The 18,871-nt window shown below is 47.6% G+C and overlaps 1 protein-coding gene across 3 annotated transcripts in view; it reads right to left on the bottom strand.

Annotated features, from left to right (window-relative positions):
• Nucleotides 1–18,871, bottom strand: part of arhgap39 (Rho GTPase activating protein 39) — a 549,348-nt gene that overhangs the window by 104,899 nt on the left and 425,578 nt on the right. For all 3 annotated transcript variants that reach the window (XM_085987363.1, XM_085987364.1, XM_085987365.1), the window contains one exon: nt 14,456–14,529. In XM_085987363.1, coding sequence (XP_085843489.1) covers nt 14,456–14,529 — 74 coding nt within the window. The remainder of the gene's footprint in view (nt 1–14,455; nt 14,530–18,871) is intronic.

Here is an 18,871-nt window from a genome sequence, read left to right as displayed (position 1 = left end):
GTGCAGTACACCATGGTTCAAATCCTGCTGGGTAAAGTAAAAGGACAGTTGTGGAATGTGACTGGTCAGGGAGAATAACTGCAAACCTTAACAGTCTAGTTAAAAACTCCAGGATAGCAACTGAATACCAAGGCCATTGATGTGCGGGTTAATGGAAAACACAACAGATTTAGGGAGCACAACTTCCAAAGCACAGTTTTAAAAATTATGGGAAAATCCCAGAATCCCATGTAAGCAATTGGAATTATTCAGTCACCAACAGTGCCGAGTATAAATGGGCAGAACTGCAAAACACAATCTCCAAAACATCCCCGAATCCTGGGATTGCGGTAAAAAGGAAGTTTGACTTAAATCAACACAGTAAAACAGTGGGGGCCCATTCCCGAACACGGACAAGCGCGTGTGACTTCTTACATTTGTCCACCCCAGTCCAACTCCGGCATCTCCACACCGTAGTACAGTAATACAGAGCTTGTTACAGGATCAGTCTAGGGGGTCGCCAACCCTCCAGCACTGTCCTGGAGTCTCCAGGAATTGAAGATTGATCTCCTGGACACTGCTGTGAGCAACACCCAGGGAGGGGAAAAAAAAATCACTGGTACATTAAAAAGATTGTGTGGGTTTTTATTTGTACACATTTGCTTATTAGTTATATAAATCTTAAGAGTTTGGGGAAAAAGGCTGTTTGACTGGGCAGGGCGATTGGAAACCGATGATACCTCCTGGAATACGTCCAGCCAGAGTTGGCAACCCCGAGGGCAGTCTGCGATGACTGCTTTTCATTCCTTAGAAAATGGCCTGCTGTAGTCCACTGGCACAAACAGTCTCCATTAGTCTCGACACCAGCAACGTGCGTCAGTTCTGTAAAGTCGCTCTTAGGTGAGAGTATCGTACTGCAGACGTCTCCCTCCTTATACGCTCAGATTTTGAAGAGCGTGTAGCACAACACAGGTTTTAAGGATACTTTTTGGTAAATCTAGATTAAACCGCCGTGTACTTCAAGCAGTTCGTCCACAGATGCTGGAACGCACATTCACACCAACAATCTGGACAATATAAAAACTCATCTGCCCAGATTACGATCACAAGGCAACAGTCTGAGCAATTCAATTGATAGAGGACTCGGGCGCACATTTAGCACAAAGCGCTTTCAATCAGTCTGAAGCTTAGTTGCACTGCAGTGTTGATCAGCTATTCACAGACTAACTTTACCACAGAACAAAGGAATTTTCTAACGATATCCGAAAGAGTAGCTGGCTCACTTCAAACAAGCCCAACATCCAGGTTTTAAACTGGGTTTCCTTCGACTTCTAAAAAGAGGGAACCAGGTCAAGACAGAAATTCTATTTTAAACACATTTCTTTCCTCCTACAATCTTCAAACTTTTAAAACCCCAAACTCGAGTGGCATCCAAACATTAACCCTCGATTTATCTCAACTTCCTTTTGACTCTTTCGAACCGTGCTGGTGTCCTGTAGTGGGCCTAGGCCTTTACCAGGGCTCCACAACTTCAATCAATCAATCAATCAATGGGCCGGATATTCCAACCCCTACGGGTGGGTACGCGCTGTGTACCCACCCGTAGGGACATCGGGAATGCCGGTTTTAGGCATGCGCTGGAAACCGGCATTTCCGATCTGTCAAGAAAGCTCTTGACAGATCCTCCGGCTGCCCTGGAGAAGGGCCTCTGTGGGCGGAGAGTTCCGCTTTTTGGAGACCATCCACCCGCAGAAAACACTTACAATTCTTGAGCCTGGTAAAAGCAGGCGTAAGGCCTGCTTTTACCAGGATAAGGGTTGAAAAAAAGTAAAAAAAAAAAAATGTCCACTGATTTATCATTTAAAAATACTTTTAAAAAAAGGTAAGTTTATTTTTAGCCCCGTAAAAAACTTTAATTAAAGTTTTGTTTAAAATAGTTAATTTATTGGATTTAAGTCATTTTAAAAATGTGATTTAAAAAAAAATGTATTTAAAGTTTTACTATGTTTTGGGGGTGACCTCCATTCATATATTTGACAGGTCTTCCTGTCAAATGTATGAAGGGAGATTCCCTTCTTCGATTGGCTCCCCATGGCCCACGTGATCCCAGGGACGCTGCGAACTACCTGCGCCTCTGGGATACCTGGGCCCTGCACACCGGCAGTTTGGAGAGGCCCAGCAGCGGAATTGTGCGCGTCCCGGGAGCCCTGAGGTAAGGGCGCAGATTTTTCCAGATCGCAGTCCTCCGCCCGCGGGAGGCCTGCGATCGGAATATCTGGGCCATTGGCTCCTTGATGGAAGGTTGCTGACAATTTTCTAAGTTTTAGATGGCAGACCCCTTTTCAATTTGGTGCAGCAGCACAACGGTGACAGGGTGTAACCAGGAGTAGAGCTTGGTTAATTCAGGACACAGAAGAAGAACTTGCATTTATACCGCAGGACGTCCCAAAGTGCTGTACAGCCAATTAAGTACACTGTTTGAAGTGCAGCCACTGTTGTAATAGAGAAACGCGGCAGCCAATTTGTGCACAGCAAGCTCCCACAAACAGATAATGACTAGGTGGTAATCTGTTTATTTAGTGTTGTTGATTGTGGGATAAATATTGGCCAGGATACCGGGGAGAACTAAACTGTCAGCCGAGATTATGTGCTCAAGTCTCTGGAGTGGGACTTGACTCAGGGGCAAGGGTGCTACCCACTGAACCAAGGCTGACACCATGTGGACAATTGGTGAATTGAAAGAGTTATTGAGGTCAATGCTGTAATTAGGGGCTGAGTTGTGATGTCACTCCATTTACATATTTAGGCACACAGGCACAACTGATGTATGGGTGTCAGGACATAGTATCTTTCCATGGTCGTCACTCAGCTCAGTGCACCCAAGAGCATAAAAATCATAGATTTTTACAGCACAGGAGGAGTCCATTCGGCCCATCGCGCCTGTGCCAGCTCTTTGAAAGACCTATCCAATTAGTCCCATTACCTTGCCATTTCCTCATACTCTTCATTTTTTTTTCAAAATATTTATCCACTTCCCTTTTAAAAGTTATTATGGATTCTGCTTCCACCACTGTTTCTGGCATGCCACGTCCAAACAATCCTGTGTGTAAAAGAAAACATTCTCTTAACCTCTCCCTTCGTCCTTTTGGTGATTATCTTAAATTTATGCTCTCTACTTTACCGATTCACTGACCAAAATGGTTTTTCCTTATTTACTTCACCCAGATCTCTGAGTGTTGAACACCTCGACTAGATCTCCTCTCAATCTTCCTTGTTCTAATGAAAAGAGCCCCAATTTCTTTAGTTTCTCTTCATCACTAAAGCCTTTCAACCACCGTCAAAACAGATGAACTGGTCATTTATCCCACTGCAGTTTATGAACCCTTACTGTGTGCAAATTGGCTGCCACATTTGCCTGCACAACAAGTGACTATTCTGCAAAAGAAATTCATTGCCGAAGACCGTTGGGATTTCTGAGGATGTGAAAGTTGCTACATAAATACAATTTCTTTCTTTCCTTAGCCCCTGATGTGCCTCAATAATTCCGAGACTCGAAGTTAGCAGAACAAAAACAAGGCTTTTATTAACTTAGAAAGTAACACGTAAGAGAGAGAGATGTCTTCCTTCTGGAGACTGAGGCCAGACTGAAGCTAGCTTACAAACGGGGCCAGGTATGGGCGGAGCCCTACACACAGCACATTCCAGTATACAATACAGCACATTCCAGTACACAATACAATGAGGTCTGGGGGAAGGGAAATGACACTGAAACCGATCTCAGTCACAGGCAGTGGTGAATGGAATATTTCATCACATTCACCCCATCTATAGATTTAGTCTGTTTGGGGGTTTGATAGTCCTCTGCGACCGACGTGGCTGTTGCGGTGCCGCGGGTGTCGGCTGGGTGTCCCCGGTAGCCTCCTGGGTCTCTGCCGGGGGTGCCGCCAGGGTTGTTGGAGGGGTAGTTGGTGGGGGTGCCGTTGGTCGGTGTTCTTCCGGGGGTGATGAAAGAGTAGTGGGTGGGTAAGAGTTGTTGTGATCGTCGTTGCCGCTATTGCCGTGGTTGTTGTCGATGCCGGCTGGGGTGACGTCTTTTATGGACACGGTGTCCTCCCTTCCGTCGGCGTGCCGGACATATGCGTATTGGGGGTTGGCGTGGAGTAGGTGTACTGGCTCCACGAGAGGGTCCGTCTTGTGGCCCCTCACATGCCTTCGCACGAGTACCGGACCTGGGGTGGAGAGCCATGACGGCATGGATACGCCTGAGGTGGATTTCCGGGGAAAGACAAACATTCGTTCATGAGGCGTGGTATTAGTGGCCGTACACAATAGCGACCGTATCGAATGGAGCACATCCGAGAGGACTTCCTGCCAGCGGGAGATAGGGAGGCCCTTGGTCCTTAGAGCTAGAGTGACTGCTTTCCATACTGTCCCGTTCTCTCGCTCCACTTGGCCGTTACCCCGGGGGTTGTAGCTGGTGGTACGGCTCGTGGCGATCCCCTTGGACAACATGTACTGGCGTAGCTCTTCACTCATGAAGGACGCCCCCCTATCCGTATGGATGTAGCTCGGCATACCGAACAGGCAGAACAGGCTGTTGAGGCATTTAATGACCGTGGCGCTGGTCATGTCTGGGCAGGGGAAGGCGAATGGGAACCGGGAGTATTCGTCCACAATGTGCAGGAAGTAAACATTGCGGTCGACGGACGGGAGGGGGCCCTTGAAATCTAAGCTGAGCCGCTCAAAGGGCCATGTAGCTTTGATTAAGTGGGCTCTATCTGGGCGGTAGAACCGAGGCTTGCACTCAGCGCAAGTGCGGCAGTTCCTGGTCAGGGACCGAACTTCCTCAATCGAGTAGGGTAAGTTACGGGACTTTATGAAGTGGAACAGCCGCGTGACCCCTGGGTGGCAGAGGTCGTTGTGGAGGGTCTGTAGCCGATCCCCGGTGGTGCTGGCACACATCCCTCGTGAGAGGGCATCAGGGGATTCGTTAAGGGCCCCTGGCCGGTAAATGATGTCGTACTCGAAGGTGGAGAGCTCGATCCGCCACCTAAGAATCTTATCATTTTTAATCTTCCCCCTCTTTATTATTGAACATAAACGCTACCGACCGCTGGTCGGTAAGTAGGGTGAAGCGTTTGCCGGCTAGGTAGTGGCGCCAGTGGCGCACTGCCTCCACGATGGCTTGGGCCTCCTTTTCCACGGAGGAGTGTCTGATCTCGGGCCCTTGGAGGGTCCTCGAGAAGAAAGCTACGGGCCGCCCCGCCTGGTTGAGGGTGGCCGCCAAGGCGAAGTCAGACGCATCACTTTCCACTTGAAATGGAGTGTTCTCGTCCACTGCCTGTAGCGTGGCCCGCTCAATATCCTGCTTAATGCTTTTGAAGGCGGCGTGGGCCTCAGCAGAGAGCGGGAAAGAGGATGCTTTCAAGAGGGGGCGGGCTTTGTCGGAGTAGTTGGGGACCCATTGGGAATAATAAGAAAATAACCCCAGGCACCTTTTCAGGGCTTTGGGAGTGTTGGGCAGGGGCAGCTCCCGTAGGGGGCGCAATCGGTCGGGGTCTGGCCCGATTTCCCCATTCTCCACCACGCTGCCTAGTATGCAGAGGCGCGTGGTGTTGTAAACGCACTTGTCCTCGTTGTAGGTGAGGTTGAGTTTTTGTGCGGTTTTCAGGAACCTCTCGAGGTTCGAGTCGTGATCCTGCTGGTTGTGACCGCAGATGGTGACGTTGTCGAGGTAGGGGAAGGTTGCCTGCAAGTGGTGGTCATCGACCATGCGGTCCATCTCCCTCTGGAAGACCGAGACCCCATTCGTCACCCCAAAGGGGACTCTGAGGAATTGGTAGAGGCGTCCGTTCGCCTCGAAGGCGGTGTACGGGCGGTCCTCTGGTCTGATAGGGAGCTGGTGGTACGCTGACTTGAGGTCGATGGTGGAGAACACCCAGTATTGGGCGATTTGGTTCACCATTTCTGATATGCGGGGTAGCGGGTAGGCGTCTAGTAGGGTGTACCTGTTGATCGTTTGACTATAGTCGATCACCATCCGTTTCTTCTCGCTACCCCTTACCACTACCACTTGGGCGCGCCACGGGCTGTTGCTGCGTTCAATAATGCGCTCTTTCAGGAGCCTGTCTACCTCGGTCGCGATAAACCGCCTGTCCTCCCAGCTGTACCTCCTGCTTTTGGTCGCTATTGGCCGGCAGTTAGGGGTAAGGTTCGCGAATAGCGAAGGCGGCTTTACCTTCAGGGTAGCCAGACCGCACACTGTGAGGGGCGGCTGGGACCCACCGTACTTGAGCGTGATGCTTTGGTGGTTGCACTGGAAATCCAGGCCCAAGATCACGCTCGCACATAGGTTCTTCATGATTAATACTTTAAAATTATCATATACAGTTCCGTTAACGCACAATTGTACCGTGCAGTAACCCAGAATGGTCGATGTCTGGGTTTTGTCAGCCATAGAGATGGTACCCTGAGTAGGGACCACCTTTAGGGAGAGTTGTTGTGCCAGTTCTGGGTGGATAAAGCTCTCCGTGCTTCCACTGTCAATTAAGCATTTAACCCGGCACCCGTTTACCTCGATGTCCACCATTGATCTGGATAGCGGGTGCGGCCTAGTCTGGTCCACTGTGACCGATGCCACTGTAGGGCCCTGATCGATACAAGATGGCGTCCACGCTGTCTGCTCACAAGATGGCGGACCCCACGAGGTCGGGCAAGATGGCGTCCAAGATGGCCGCTCCCACGGCGCACACGCGGCGGTGGCGGGTTTTCCGGCGGTTGGTTTTCCGGCGGGGTTCCCTCTGCACACCTTCCCGAAGTGCCCCTTCTTACCGCACTTAAAGCAGGTGGTGCCTTTCGCCGGGCACAGGTTTCTGGTGTGCTTTGGCTGCCCGCAGAAGTAGCAGTTGGGTCCCTGACGCGTCGCGGCTGTCGTAGGGCTTCTGGGGGGAGAGCGGGGCCCAGCCGGTGTCGGGCTGTCGGGCGGGGAAGATGCCTTCCAAGATGGCGGCGCCCTCGGTGCACACGTGGCGGCATGGATGGCGCGGGCTGAAGAGTAGGCGTCCGAGTTTCTCTGGGCCACATCCAGGGATCGCGCGGTGTCCACAGCCTGTTTCAGGTCCAACCCCGTTTTTTCCAGCAGTCTTTGCTGGATGTAAGTGGAGCTGAGGCCTGTGATGAAGGCATCGCGAACAAGCTTGTCAGTGTACACTGCGGCTTTTACATCTCGGCACTTGCAGTCTTTGCCAAGCATTTTCAGGGTGCTTAGGAACTCCTCCACCGATTCCCCAGGTCGCTGTGCGCGGGTAGCGAGCAGGTGCCTAGCATACACCTCATTCGTAGGCTGCTGGTAATGCGCCTTTAAGATGTCGCAGGCGGCCAGGTACGTCTCGGCGTCTTGGATGAGGGGGTAAACCCGGTGGCTTACCCAATTCCGCAGAATTCCGAGTCTCATCCTCGCAGCGTCCGTAGCGTCTTTGACGGCTGCGGAATTGTCCAGGAAGAATTCCATACACTCAAACCAGTGTCCGAAGCGTGCTGATGCGTCCGGAGCATGTTGATCCAAATCCAAACGTTCGGGTTTCAGGAGTTGATCCATAGTGTTGAAAAATAAGTTAATAAAATTGATGTGCCTCAATAATTCCGAGACTCAAAGTTAGCAGAACAAAAACAAGGCTTTTATTAACTTAGAAAGTAACACGTAAGAGAGAGAGCTGTCTTCCTTCTGGAGACTGAGGCCAGACTGAAGCTAGCTTATAAACGGGGCCAGGTATGGGCGGAGCCCTACACACAGCACATTCCAGTATACAATACAGCACATTCCAGTACACAATACAATGAGGTCTGGGGGAAGGGAAATGACACTGAAACCGATCTCAGTCACAGGCAGTGGTGAATGGAATATTTCATCACAGCCCCTCTAATGACTTATGATGATTTGAGGCTACTTTAGTTAGTTGTGTTGTGCTTATGAAGGTCACACAGCTATCTCCTTCTTCTTGAACCTCTGATAGTGGTTTGACACATTGAGCCAACCATGTTGGTGTGGGACTGGAGTCACGTATCAGCAAGACCGGGTAAGGACGGCAGGTGTTCTTCTTTAAAGGACATTGGTGAACCAGTTGGAACTTTACACCAATTGGACAGCTTCATGGCCACTTTTACTAATGCAGTTTTTTTTAATTTCCAGATTTCTGTAAACTGAATTCAAATTCTCTTTTGGATGAGACGTTAAACTCCGTCTACTCTCTCAGGTGGATGTAAAAGATCCCATGGCACTATTTTGAAGAGGAGCTGTGAAGCGCTTTGGGATGTTCAGTGGTCGTGAAAGGTGCTATATAAATGCAAGTCTTTCTTTTTTCTCAAACGGCCCATGGTGGGATTTGAACTTGCATTCTCAATTACTGCTCCAGTAACAACCACTGCACTACCGCAGTGGTTATTAGTGTCAGTCGTGGCTCAGTGGGTAGCACCCTCGCCTCGGAGTCAGAAGGTTCTGGGTTCAAGTCCCACTCCAGAGACTTGAGCACAATAATCTAGGCTGACACTCCAGTGCAGTGCTGAGGGAGGGCTGCACTGTTGGAGGTGCCGTCTTTCGGATGAGACGTTAAACCGAGGCCCTGTCTGCTCTCTCAGGTGGACGTAAAAGATCCCATGGCACTATTTCGAAGAAGAGCAGGGGGAGTTCTCCCCGGTGTCCTGGACAATATTTATCCCTCAACCAACATCACTAAAACAGATTATTTGGTCATTATCACATTGCTGTCTGTGGGAGCTTGCTGTGCGCTAATTGTTTGCCGCGTTTCCTACATTACAACAGTGACTACACTCCAAAAAGTACTTCATTGGCTGTAAAGCGCTTTGGGATGTCTGGTGGTCGTGAATGGGGCTATAGAAATGCAAGTCTTTCTTTCTTTCGCAGAGGAGACAGATTAGTTGCATGCATCATATAGATAGTGAGTACGACCAAGATGCAACAGGCAAAAGAAGGAACATTAAACAATAGAAATGAAACTAAATAAACCTTGCAGCTTTCAGCTGGAGTTTTTCTTTTAAAAAGTAAATCAATGAAGCCAATTTCTTGATGCCTTCATCTTGGTGGTTTCTCAAGACAAATTAGTTCCACCTAGTGCTGAAATGGAGGCAAATTTGTGGCGCTGGAGAGTGGATTAACACTTTATGGAACTCATTTCACTTCGGACTCCAGGCAGCAGAAAAAGAGACTTTCATCCTCTCTGCCTGAGCTGGATCCCAAGGTGGAGTCTGCTCAGGACTTCAGCCAGTGGAACAATGAAAAACAGAACAAAGTGCTTGACTGGCACGACACGCCTGGCCTGTGCAGGCAGCAAGCTGGTAATGAAAAGCACACACATTCTCCATCAGCAATACTTCTCAACAGAAGTGAAAACCGGCCAGAGACATGGTTCTGATTACAGGTCCTTACAGTGCTAATTCCACAGATTCACGGCAAATTCCGCGGGACCCGAAATAACAACACAGTGGATCAGGTTCTCCACCATCCACAAGCTGTAGTTTCTCCCCCACCCCACCCATAAAATCGAGAATCTGCCCCTCGCTGAATTGCATCGCCCGAAGATTAACAATGAACCTATTCCAAAAAGGACATCCAGGCACCGGAGAAGGCGCAAAAAATATTTCCCAGGATGATACCAGAACTGAGAGCTTATAACCATCACGAAAGACTGAGCAACTGGGGCTCTTTTCTGAGGGGCAACCTAATAGAAGTCTTTAAAATTATGAAGGGGTTTGATAGGGTAGGTGTAGAGAGGATGCTTCCGCTAGTAGGAGTGTCCAAAATTAGGGGTCATAAATATAAGATAGTCACTAATAAATCCAATGGGGAATTCAGGAGAAACGTCTTCACCCAGAGAGTGGCGAGAATGTGGAACTCGCTGCCACAGGGAGTGGTGCAACAGAATAGATGTGTTCAAGTACACGATAGTACTAGATAAGTACACGAGGGGGAAAGGAATGTTATGTTGATAGGGTAAGATGAAGAGGGATGGGAGGAGGCTAGTGTGGAGCACAAGCACCAGCAGTTGGGCTGAATGGCCTGGTTTCTGTGCTATTATTTCTGTTTGTATTAATACTGGATTATGCAGATTCTCATGCGACACCTTTTGGAATGACATATTAATTATGTATGAGATTTACAGGCTAAAACAATAAAGCTGCTGCTAAATAGAAATGCGAAAATGCGAAGCATAAAGTTTTGGCGAATACTAACAGGACAATATAAACATAATTATACACGTAGAGTCAATTACCCTTACTAAGCATTTCTAGTGAAGAAGTCTAATTGTCCTGTCTGTTGTGAAATAAAGTTCTGGATCTGGAAAAGCAAATTCAGTGTCTTTCTCTTCTTGTACCACTTTGGGTATTGGTGCAACACAATGTAAACCATTAGACTCCCTCAGAGGGAGCAGAAAATGAGCCTTCCAGCTGTTCAAACAACAGAAGTCGTCAGCATTTTGTTTCAATGTCCTACTGTTCAAAGCTCAACGCTTTTCAAGACAAGCTTCCCAATGACAATGACAATGCAATTCATAAACACAAAGCCACAATCAACAATTCCAACATTTAAATAAGCAAAAGTAGAGCTTGATTGGATTCACACAGAACAATCAACGGGAAAACATTCGAGCCCGCTAGAATCACTCGATAAATCGGTTTTCAAGCCTTTACAATAGATAAATCATTAACTCATTCAAGAATTATACTGATGCACCCATAAGCAATTTAAATCCACAAGCCACTCTTTGATTTAGGATCCCTTAAAACTACAATCATTGGCCTAGAAATTCAGTGCCCTTAGCGCCGATTTTGCGGCGCTAGAGGGCCTAGCGCTGCAATTGGCGCCGGCGCCGAAATTGCCTGGGGCCCTTCCGCCGCGGTAGACCGGTAGCGCTGCGCCGGCACCGATGACGTCATCGGTGTGCGCAGCGTCCCGGTTGCCATGCCGACGGGCCCCAGCGCCGAAATTCAGTTGCGGCCGCCTCGCCCGTGGCAGCCGCAACTAAGACTCTGGCAACAGAGTCTTACATGACTTTGCGCCGGCGCATTAAAGGCACCGCGGCGGCCGGCCGCTTTCCCGCCGGCCGCCTGGCCGCAGCTCCCTCCCCGGACTTCCCCCCCCCCCCCCCCGGAACAGAAGCAAGCCCGGCACTTGTCCGAGGTGCCGGGCTCATTTTTAAAAAGATTTTCGCGGGCCGCGGCCGGGTGCAGGCAGCTCCTCAAGGGAAGGAGGAGGCCTGCACTTCCCGAACCTGCCGCACCGCAGCGGGCGCCGCAGCGCCGGAATAGCGCCGATATTCAGCGCGTAGCGCCAGTTTTCAGGCGCAAACAGCTCTCAGCAGCGCCGGCAGCCGTTTGGGCGCAGAACTATTGAATTTTGGGCCCGACCAGCGCGACTTAGCTCCGGCACTAACTTCCGGCGCTAAAGCCCTGGCTGCGCCAAAACTCAATTTCTAGGCCATTATATTTAAAGATGCAATCCATATATTTGCAACAGGTACACTGTTAGATCGACTCCAAATATGAATTGTTTTGTCTATTTTTTCTCCCTCCTCTTAGAGCAATAAAAAATGACTTTCCACTAATATAGCACTCTTTACAGTCTCAGGATGTCCCAAAGTGCTTCACAGCACCGACATCTCACTAGGGGTAGTTTCATAGGTGTTTACCATCCTGCAAAACGTTGTCCAATTGGCCCATTATTCACACACAAATCTGATCAGCAAGTGCTGGCTGCCTATTCATTTGTGCTTGCGTGCATGTGTGTGCTTGTGTGCGTGTGGCGGGGTGGGGGGGGGGGGGTATGAAGAGAAAATTAGAGCTGAGCCCTGCTCCTGTCCTCACTTGATGTTCATACAAATGCACTTTGCTTTCCAATAATCATTGCTGCAATCAGCAGTGAGTGAGAAACGGCACCGATTTTCTTTCCCATCTGGAGGTGCTGATGTTTAATTGCAACACTTCCGGTCTTGTTAGCTCATTTGCACACTGCCTTTACCAACTGAACCATCGGGAGAGTGCTCTAAATAACCTCCAGGAGGGGGAGTGGAGGAAGAACGGGCAGCCTTGGCTGAGCGGTCACACTCTTGCCTCCAAGTCAGAAGGTTTTTGTTCAAGCTCCACCATTGACTGGAGCACCAAGTCTAAACTGACACTCAGTGCAAAGGCCGTCTTTCTAATGAGATATTAATCAGAGTTCCTATCTGCCATTTTAGGTTTTTTTAATTCTTAGAGACATGTCCCTGGCAAGGCTGCATGCATGCCCCATCACAAATTGCCCCGAGAAGGCGGTGGTGGGCTCCTTCTTCAACCCATGCAGTCCTTGTGCTGACGGTGCTCCCACAATGGTGCTTGGTAGGTAATTCCAAGATTTTCACCCAATGACGATGAAGGAACATTGATATATATCCAAGTCAGGACGGTGTATGACCCAAGGGGATCTTGCAGATGTTCCCAAGACATTGCTGCTCTTGTCTTGGTAGTAGAGGGTGCAGGTTTTGGCAGGTGCTGTCAAAGTAACCTTGGAGAGTTGCTGCAGTGCATCCTGTAGATATATACTACGACCGCGGTGTGCCGGTGATGGGGGGTAGATACGGAGTTCAGTGGCAGGGGTGCTGATAAGAGAACTGCTCTGTCCTGGATGGTGCCGAGCTTCTTGAGTGTTGCTGTGGCTGCAGTCATCCAGGTGAGTGGTGAGTATTCCATCACACTCCTGACTTGAGCCTTGTAAATAGTGGAGAGGCTTTGAGGTGTCAGGAGATGAGTCACTAATCAAAGAGTGCCTAGCCTCTGCTCTGGTCTTGTAACCACGGTATAAGATGCTGGTCCAGTTAAGCTTCTGGACAATGGTGATCCCCGGGGAGGTTGATAGTGGGAGATATGATGAATGTCAGGGGGAGGTGTTTGGGTCTTTTCTTGTTGGAGATGATCAATGCCTGGCACTTGCGTCACGAATGGTACGTACCACTTGTCAGTCCAAGGCTGGATGTTGTTCAGGTCCCACTGTAGGCTGACATGGGCTGCTCCATTGTCGGAGGAGTTGTGAATGGAGCTGAACAACGTAGAATCACCAGCAGACAGTCCAAATCCTGACAGAGGGAAGGTCACTGATGAAGCTGAGGATTTGGGGCTGTGATGATCGGTGTCCGAAAACCACGACTATTTTCTTACGTGCCAGCTCTGACTCCAGCCATTGGAGGGTTTCCTACTGACCTCAATTTCGTTAGGGCTCCTTGCTGCCACACTTGATCAAATACTGCCTTGATGTCGAGGATAGCTACTCTCACCTCTCCTCTCCGATAATTATAAAAGATCCCATGGTAATATTCGAACTGCAGGGAGTTTTCCTCATCACCTCGCCAACCAATGCCACCAAAAACAGATTCTCTGGTCATTTCATTCATTTGCCATTTGTGGGACCTTGCTGTGGGTAAATTCTTCTTCTTAGGCAGTCCCTCGGAGCCGAGGATGACTTAATGTGGGTAAATTGGTACCACATTTAACTACATACCAAGAGTGACTGCTTGATAAAAGTAATCCATTGCATGTAAAGTGCTTTGCGACATCCTGAGGACGTGAAAGGCAGTTATATGATTTTATTTATTGTTTTAAGGTCCTATAGAAAGTAGGTAGATACTCTTCTGTGAAGCTGTCTATCTATTCACTCTTAAATCTGACCGAGACTGATTATGCAAAGTTGCGTCTAATTCAATTTCGACTGCTGCTTTGATAAGCCAATTACACAGCAGAGGTGCAGAGCGCACTCCCACGTTCAATAAAAGATTGCTGTTGAAAGAGACATTTGCTCTTCATTAAAGTGGACCTTAACGGACACAGATTAAAGGCAACTCCCAGGCCGTGAAGAAAAGGGTTTCCAATCATTTTCTCCTGTTTGATATGAGAGAAATTAGCAGTCAAGAGGAGGAATGCCGGATGGCAGGATTAACATCTGCCATAGGAGATGGGAACCGTACATTGATTTCAACTGCCAGCTAGAATCCGCTGGAGCTGCAAGCTCACATTTGTTTCAAATTTGCAGCCAGTTCAGATTAAGTGTTTTTTTAAAATAAAAATTGTCCATAAACTTAAGAAATAGGAGTATGAGTAGGCCACACGGCACCCCCCACCGAGTCTGCTGCGCAACTGCTTCTACACGCAATTGGATTAAATAAGTGGATCCTTTGATCCAATTGTCATTGAACCAATCGCCTCTTATCCTGGATATCAATACTGGCGCAACAATCAACACATCTCAACACTCAGTGTTCTCGACTCTCCTCCCCTCTTCCCCCACAGCACCATTCCTCCCAAAATAGTGGGAGCTTTGCCCTTTAGTTTTTTCGGCTAGTGAAGGCAAGTACAAATGAATGAACAAAGGTACGTAACATATTATAACACAGAAGCACAATTTACACTGAAAAAGAGAATGAGGAAACACAGTTACCTTCTTCGCTCCAGTCAGTGCCGATTTCTGCAGTTTACGGTAGCAGTACTTGGCATACGTGCTAATAGCAACACCTACCAAAGAGGAACAGAAAACCATTAGCCATGGGGTGCACATCAGGTTTAACAAGGGGGGGAAAAAAGGCGCGCGTGTACATGTGTTCACTATTTTTGCTAAAACATCTCTAATTTCAGCGCAACTGCTAATTTGATTTAGCATTGAAAATAGATTCTCCATCAGGGTCAACCCAAAAAGTGCACTGTTGAGCTAGTCAAAGGGATCTCTCAATTCCTTTTATTGAGTAGGACATACATTGAGGGTCTGACATATTTCAGTACACTGGTGAGGCATTAGGTGCTCAAGGGGGTTAGAGTCATGCTTGGTTGGCCTGGGCAGGGCTCATCAGATACTGGGTGATGTGGGGTTAGAGAGAAACTTTAGGAGATTAGTGGGATAGTGGGATCCTCAATGGGAATCCTGGCTCCCTGCAGCTATTGGGCTAAGGAGGATTCGGGTGAGTCAAATGGGCTAGCAGGATGGATGTCTTGTGCTTCCCCAGCTCCAGAAAGCTTGTCATCTGATAGGCAACCTCTCTCTCTATATTACAACCTTTCTAATCTCTATTGATACTACAGTCCATGTTCTTCTGAACTTTCATCTCCTAGGCCTTCTGCGCTCCAAACTCCCACTGCCCACACTTCCTCCTCCAAGTTATCAGCTTAGCTTTATTAGTATTCTTGCCTCAGAGAGTCAGAGAGTTGTGGGTTCTGGCCTCCCCCAACAGGACTTGATCTGCATAATCTAGACTGACACTTCAATGTACAGTAGTACTGAGGGATTGTTGGTCGTGCTGCCTTTTGGATGAGTTGTTAAATTGAAACCCTGTCTGTACCTCTGGTGCAGCTGCAGTTTGAAGATCACATGGTATTATTTCAAGAGAAACAGCGAATTTTCCAGTGTCCTGTCCAATCCAATATTCCTCCCTCAACCAAATACCAAAGAAAACCCAGGCCATTTATCTGGTCATTATCTCATTTGCTAGATTTTACTTTATGCAAATAGGTTGCCACGTTTGTCTACAGAACTGTGACAGCATTACAAAATAGTATGTTGGTTGTGAAGAACTTTGGGATGTCCTGAGGATATAAAAGGGGCTATATATTAATGCAAGTTAATTCTTTTTCTGCAGCCCCAACACCTTGTCCCTTTCTCACCTTCTTTTCTCTATCCATCACGACCATGCCTAACTAGAAAAGCAGGAAGTGGCCTGCTCCAAAACCTCAATTAGAATCATAGAATGGTTACAGCACGGAAGGCGGCCATTCAGCCCGTGCGCCGGCTCTCTGTGAGAGCACCTCAGCTAGTCCCACTCCCCCGCACTTATCCCGTAGCCCTGCAAATTTCTTTCCATCATATAGTTATCCAACTCCCTCTTGAAAGCAGTGATTGAATCTGCCTCCACCACCCTTTCAGGCAGTGCATTCCAGATCTTAACCACTCGCTGCATAACATTTTTGTTTCTTACGTCGCCTTTAGTTCTTTTGCCAATCACCTTAAATCTGTGTCCTCTGGTTCTCGACCCTTCTGCCAATGGGAACAGTTTCCCTCTATCTACTCTGTCCAGACCCCTCATGATTTTGAACACCTCTATCAAATCTCCTCTCAATCTTCTCTGCTCCAAGGAGAACAACCCCAGCTTCTCCAGTCTATTCACGTAACTGAAGTCCCTCATTCCTGGAATCATTCTTGTAAATCTTTTCTGCACCCTCTCTAAGGCCTTCACATCCTTCCTAAAGTGTGGTGCCCAGAATTGGATACTGTGCTCCAGTTGGGGCTGAACCAGTGTTTTATAAAGGTTCATCATAATTTCCACACTTTTGTACACTGTACCTCTATTTATGAAGCCCAGGATCCTGTAAGCCTTTTTAACTGCTTTCTCAACCTGCCCTGCCATCTTCAATGATTTGTGCACACATACCCCCAGGTCTCTCTGTTCTTGCACCCACTTTAGGATTGTACCATTTAGTTTATATGTCCTCTCCTCATTCTTTCTACCAAAATGTATCACTTCATTAAATTTCTGCATTAAATTTCATCTGCCACGTGTCCGCCCATTTCACCAGCCTGTCTATATCTTCCTGAAGTCTATCACTCTCCTACTCATTGTTCACTATACTTCCAAGTTTTGTGTCATCTGCAAATTTTGAAATTGTGTCCTATACACCCACGTCCAAGTCATTTATATCAAGAAAAGCAGTGGTCCTAGAACCGACCCCTGGGGAACACCACTGTATACCTTCCTCCAGTCCGAAAAACAACTGTTCACCACTACTCTCTGTTTCCTGTCACTTAGCTAATTCCGTATCCATGCTACCACTGTCCCTTTTATTCCATGGGCTTCAACTTTGCTGGCGAGCCTATTGTGTGACACTTTGTCAAACGCCTTTTGGAAATCCATGTACACCACGTCAACCGCATTACCCTCATCAACCCTCTCTTACCTCATCAAAAAACTCAATCAAGTTAGTTAAACACTATTTGCCTTTAACAAATCTGTGCTGGCTTTCCTTAATTAATCCACCCTTGTCCAAGTGACTGTTAATTTTGTCCCTGATTACGGTTTCTAAAAGCTTCCCCACTACCGAGGTCAAACTGACTGGCCTGTAGTTGCTGGGTTTATCTTTACACCCTTTCTTTAACAATGGTGTAACATTTGCAATTCTCCAGTGCTCTGGCACCAACCGCGTATCTAAGGAGGATTGGAATATTATGGCCAGTACCTCCGCGATTTCCTCCCTCAATTCCCTCAGCATCCTAGGATGCATCCCATCCGCTCCTGGTGACTTATCTACTTTAAGTACAGGCGGCCTTTCTGATACCTCTTTATCAATTTTTATCCTATCAAGTGTCTCCACTACCTCCTCCTTTACTATGTCTATGGCAGCATCCTCTTGTTGTTGAAGACAGATGCAAAGTACTTCTTTAGTACCTCAGCCATACCTTCTGCCTCCATGCGTAGGTCTTCTTTTTGGTCCCTAATCGGCCCCACACCTCCTCTTACTACCCTTTTACTATTTATATCCCTATAGAAGACTTTTGGATGACCTTTTACAGTATGTTGGCTGCCATTCTATTCTCATACCCGCTCTTTGGCCCTCATTTTCTTTTTCACTTCTCCTCTGACCTTTCTATATATAGCCCGATTCTCAATGCATTTGTAACCTGACATTTGTCATACGCGCTCTTTTTCTGCTTCATCTTACTCTCTACCTCTTTCGTCATCCAGGGAGCCCTGACTTCAGTTGCCCTGCCTTTCCCCGCAGTGGGAATGTACCTCAACTGTACCTGAACTATTTCCTCTTTAAAGCCATTACTGTTTTGCCTGCCAATCTTTGATTCCAGTTTACCCGGGCCAGATCCGTTCTCATCCCACTGAAATTGGCCTTCCCCCCAGTTAAACATTTTTACTCCAGATTGCTCCCTGTCCTTTTCCATAGCTAATCTAAACCTTATGATACTATGATCACTGTTTCCTAAATGTTCACCTACTGACACTTGATCCACTTGACCTACCTCATTCCCCAGAACCAGATCCAGCAATGCCTCCTCCCTCGTCAGGCCAGAAACATACTGATCAAGAAAGTTCCCCTGAACACTTCAGAAATTCTTCCCCCTTTCTGCCCTGTACACTATTACTATCCCAGTCTATATTAGGATAGTTGAAGTCCACCATTATCACTACTCTATAGTTCTTGCACCTCTCTGTAATTTCTCTGATAATTTGCTCCTCTATCTTTCCCACTATTTGGTGGTCTATAGAATACACAGAGTAGTGTAATGGCACCTCTATTATTTCTTAACTCTAGCCATATAGATTCTGTCCTTGACCCCTCCAGGACATCCTTCTTCTCCAGCACTAACATTCTCCTTGACCAATACTGCCACACCACCTCCTATCTTTCCTTCCTTATCTTTCCTGAACACTTTATAACCAGGAATATTTAATACCCAATCTGCTCTTTTTTGAGCCAGGTCTCAGTTATTGCCAGAACATCATATTTCCAAGTGCTGCTGAGGTGCATGCCAGTCACACAGTGAGTCTCAATCTGATCTTCCCTCGCTCCCTGTTGAGAAACCTCATGTCCGCCACTTGACCTATCTTCACACTGATATAGACCGACAACTCGCTCTGTGGTCAGCCATGAATAACTACAATTTTTGGAGCCTTAATCATCTGCTGCTGTACCATTGCACTGCCCTTAAACAAGTAATTTAAGCTAAGAAACACAGAGCAGTTATCATCCAATACAATGACAGTAGCAGCACTTTCATTTCAGATAGAAAGCATGGCTCCTGTAACTTGACATCATCAGTGCAAAGGTACCAAGAAGATCTAGATCCCGTCTCTTATTTTCC

Source organism: Somniosus microcephalus, chromosome 5 (genome assembly GCF_052327205.1).
Source record: "Somniosus microcephalus isolate GS21.2 chromosome 5, FLI_Smic_1.0, whole genome shotgun sequence".
NCBI lineage: Eukaryota > Metazoa > Chordata > Chondrichthyes > Squaliformes > Somniosidae > Somniosus > Somniosus microcephalus.
Note: the sequence above shows the minus strand (reverse complement) of the source record. Positions and strands in the feature narration are given on the sequence as shown.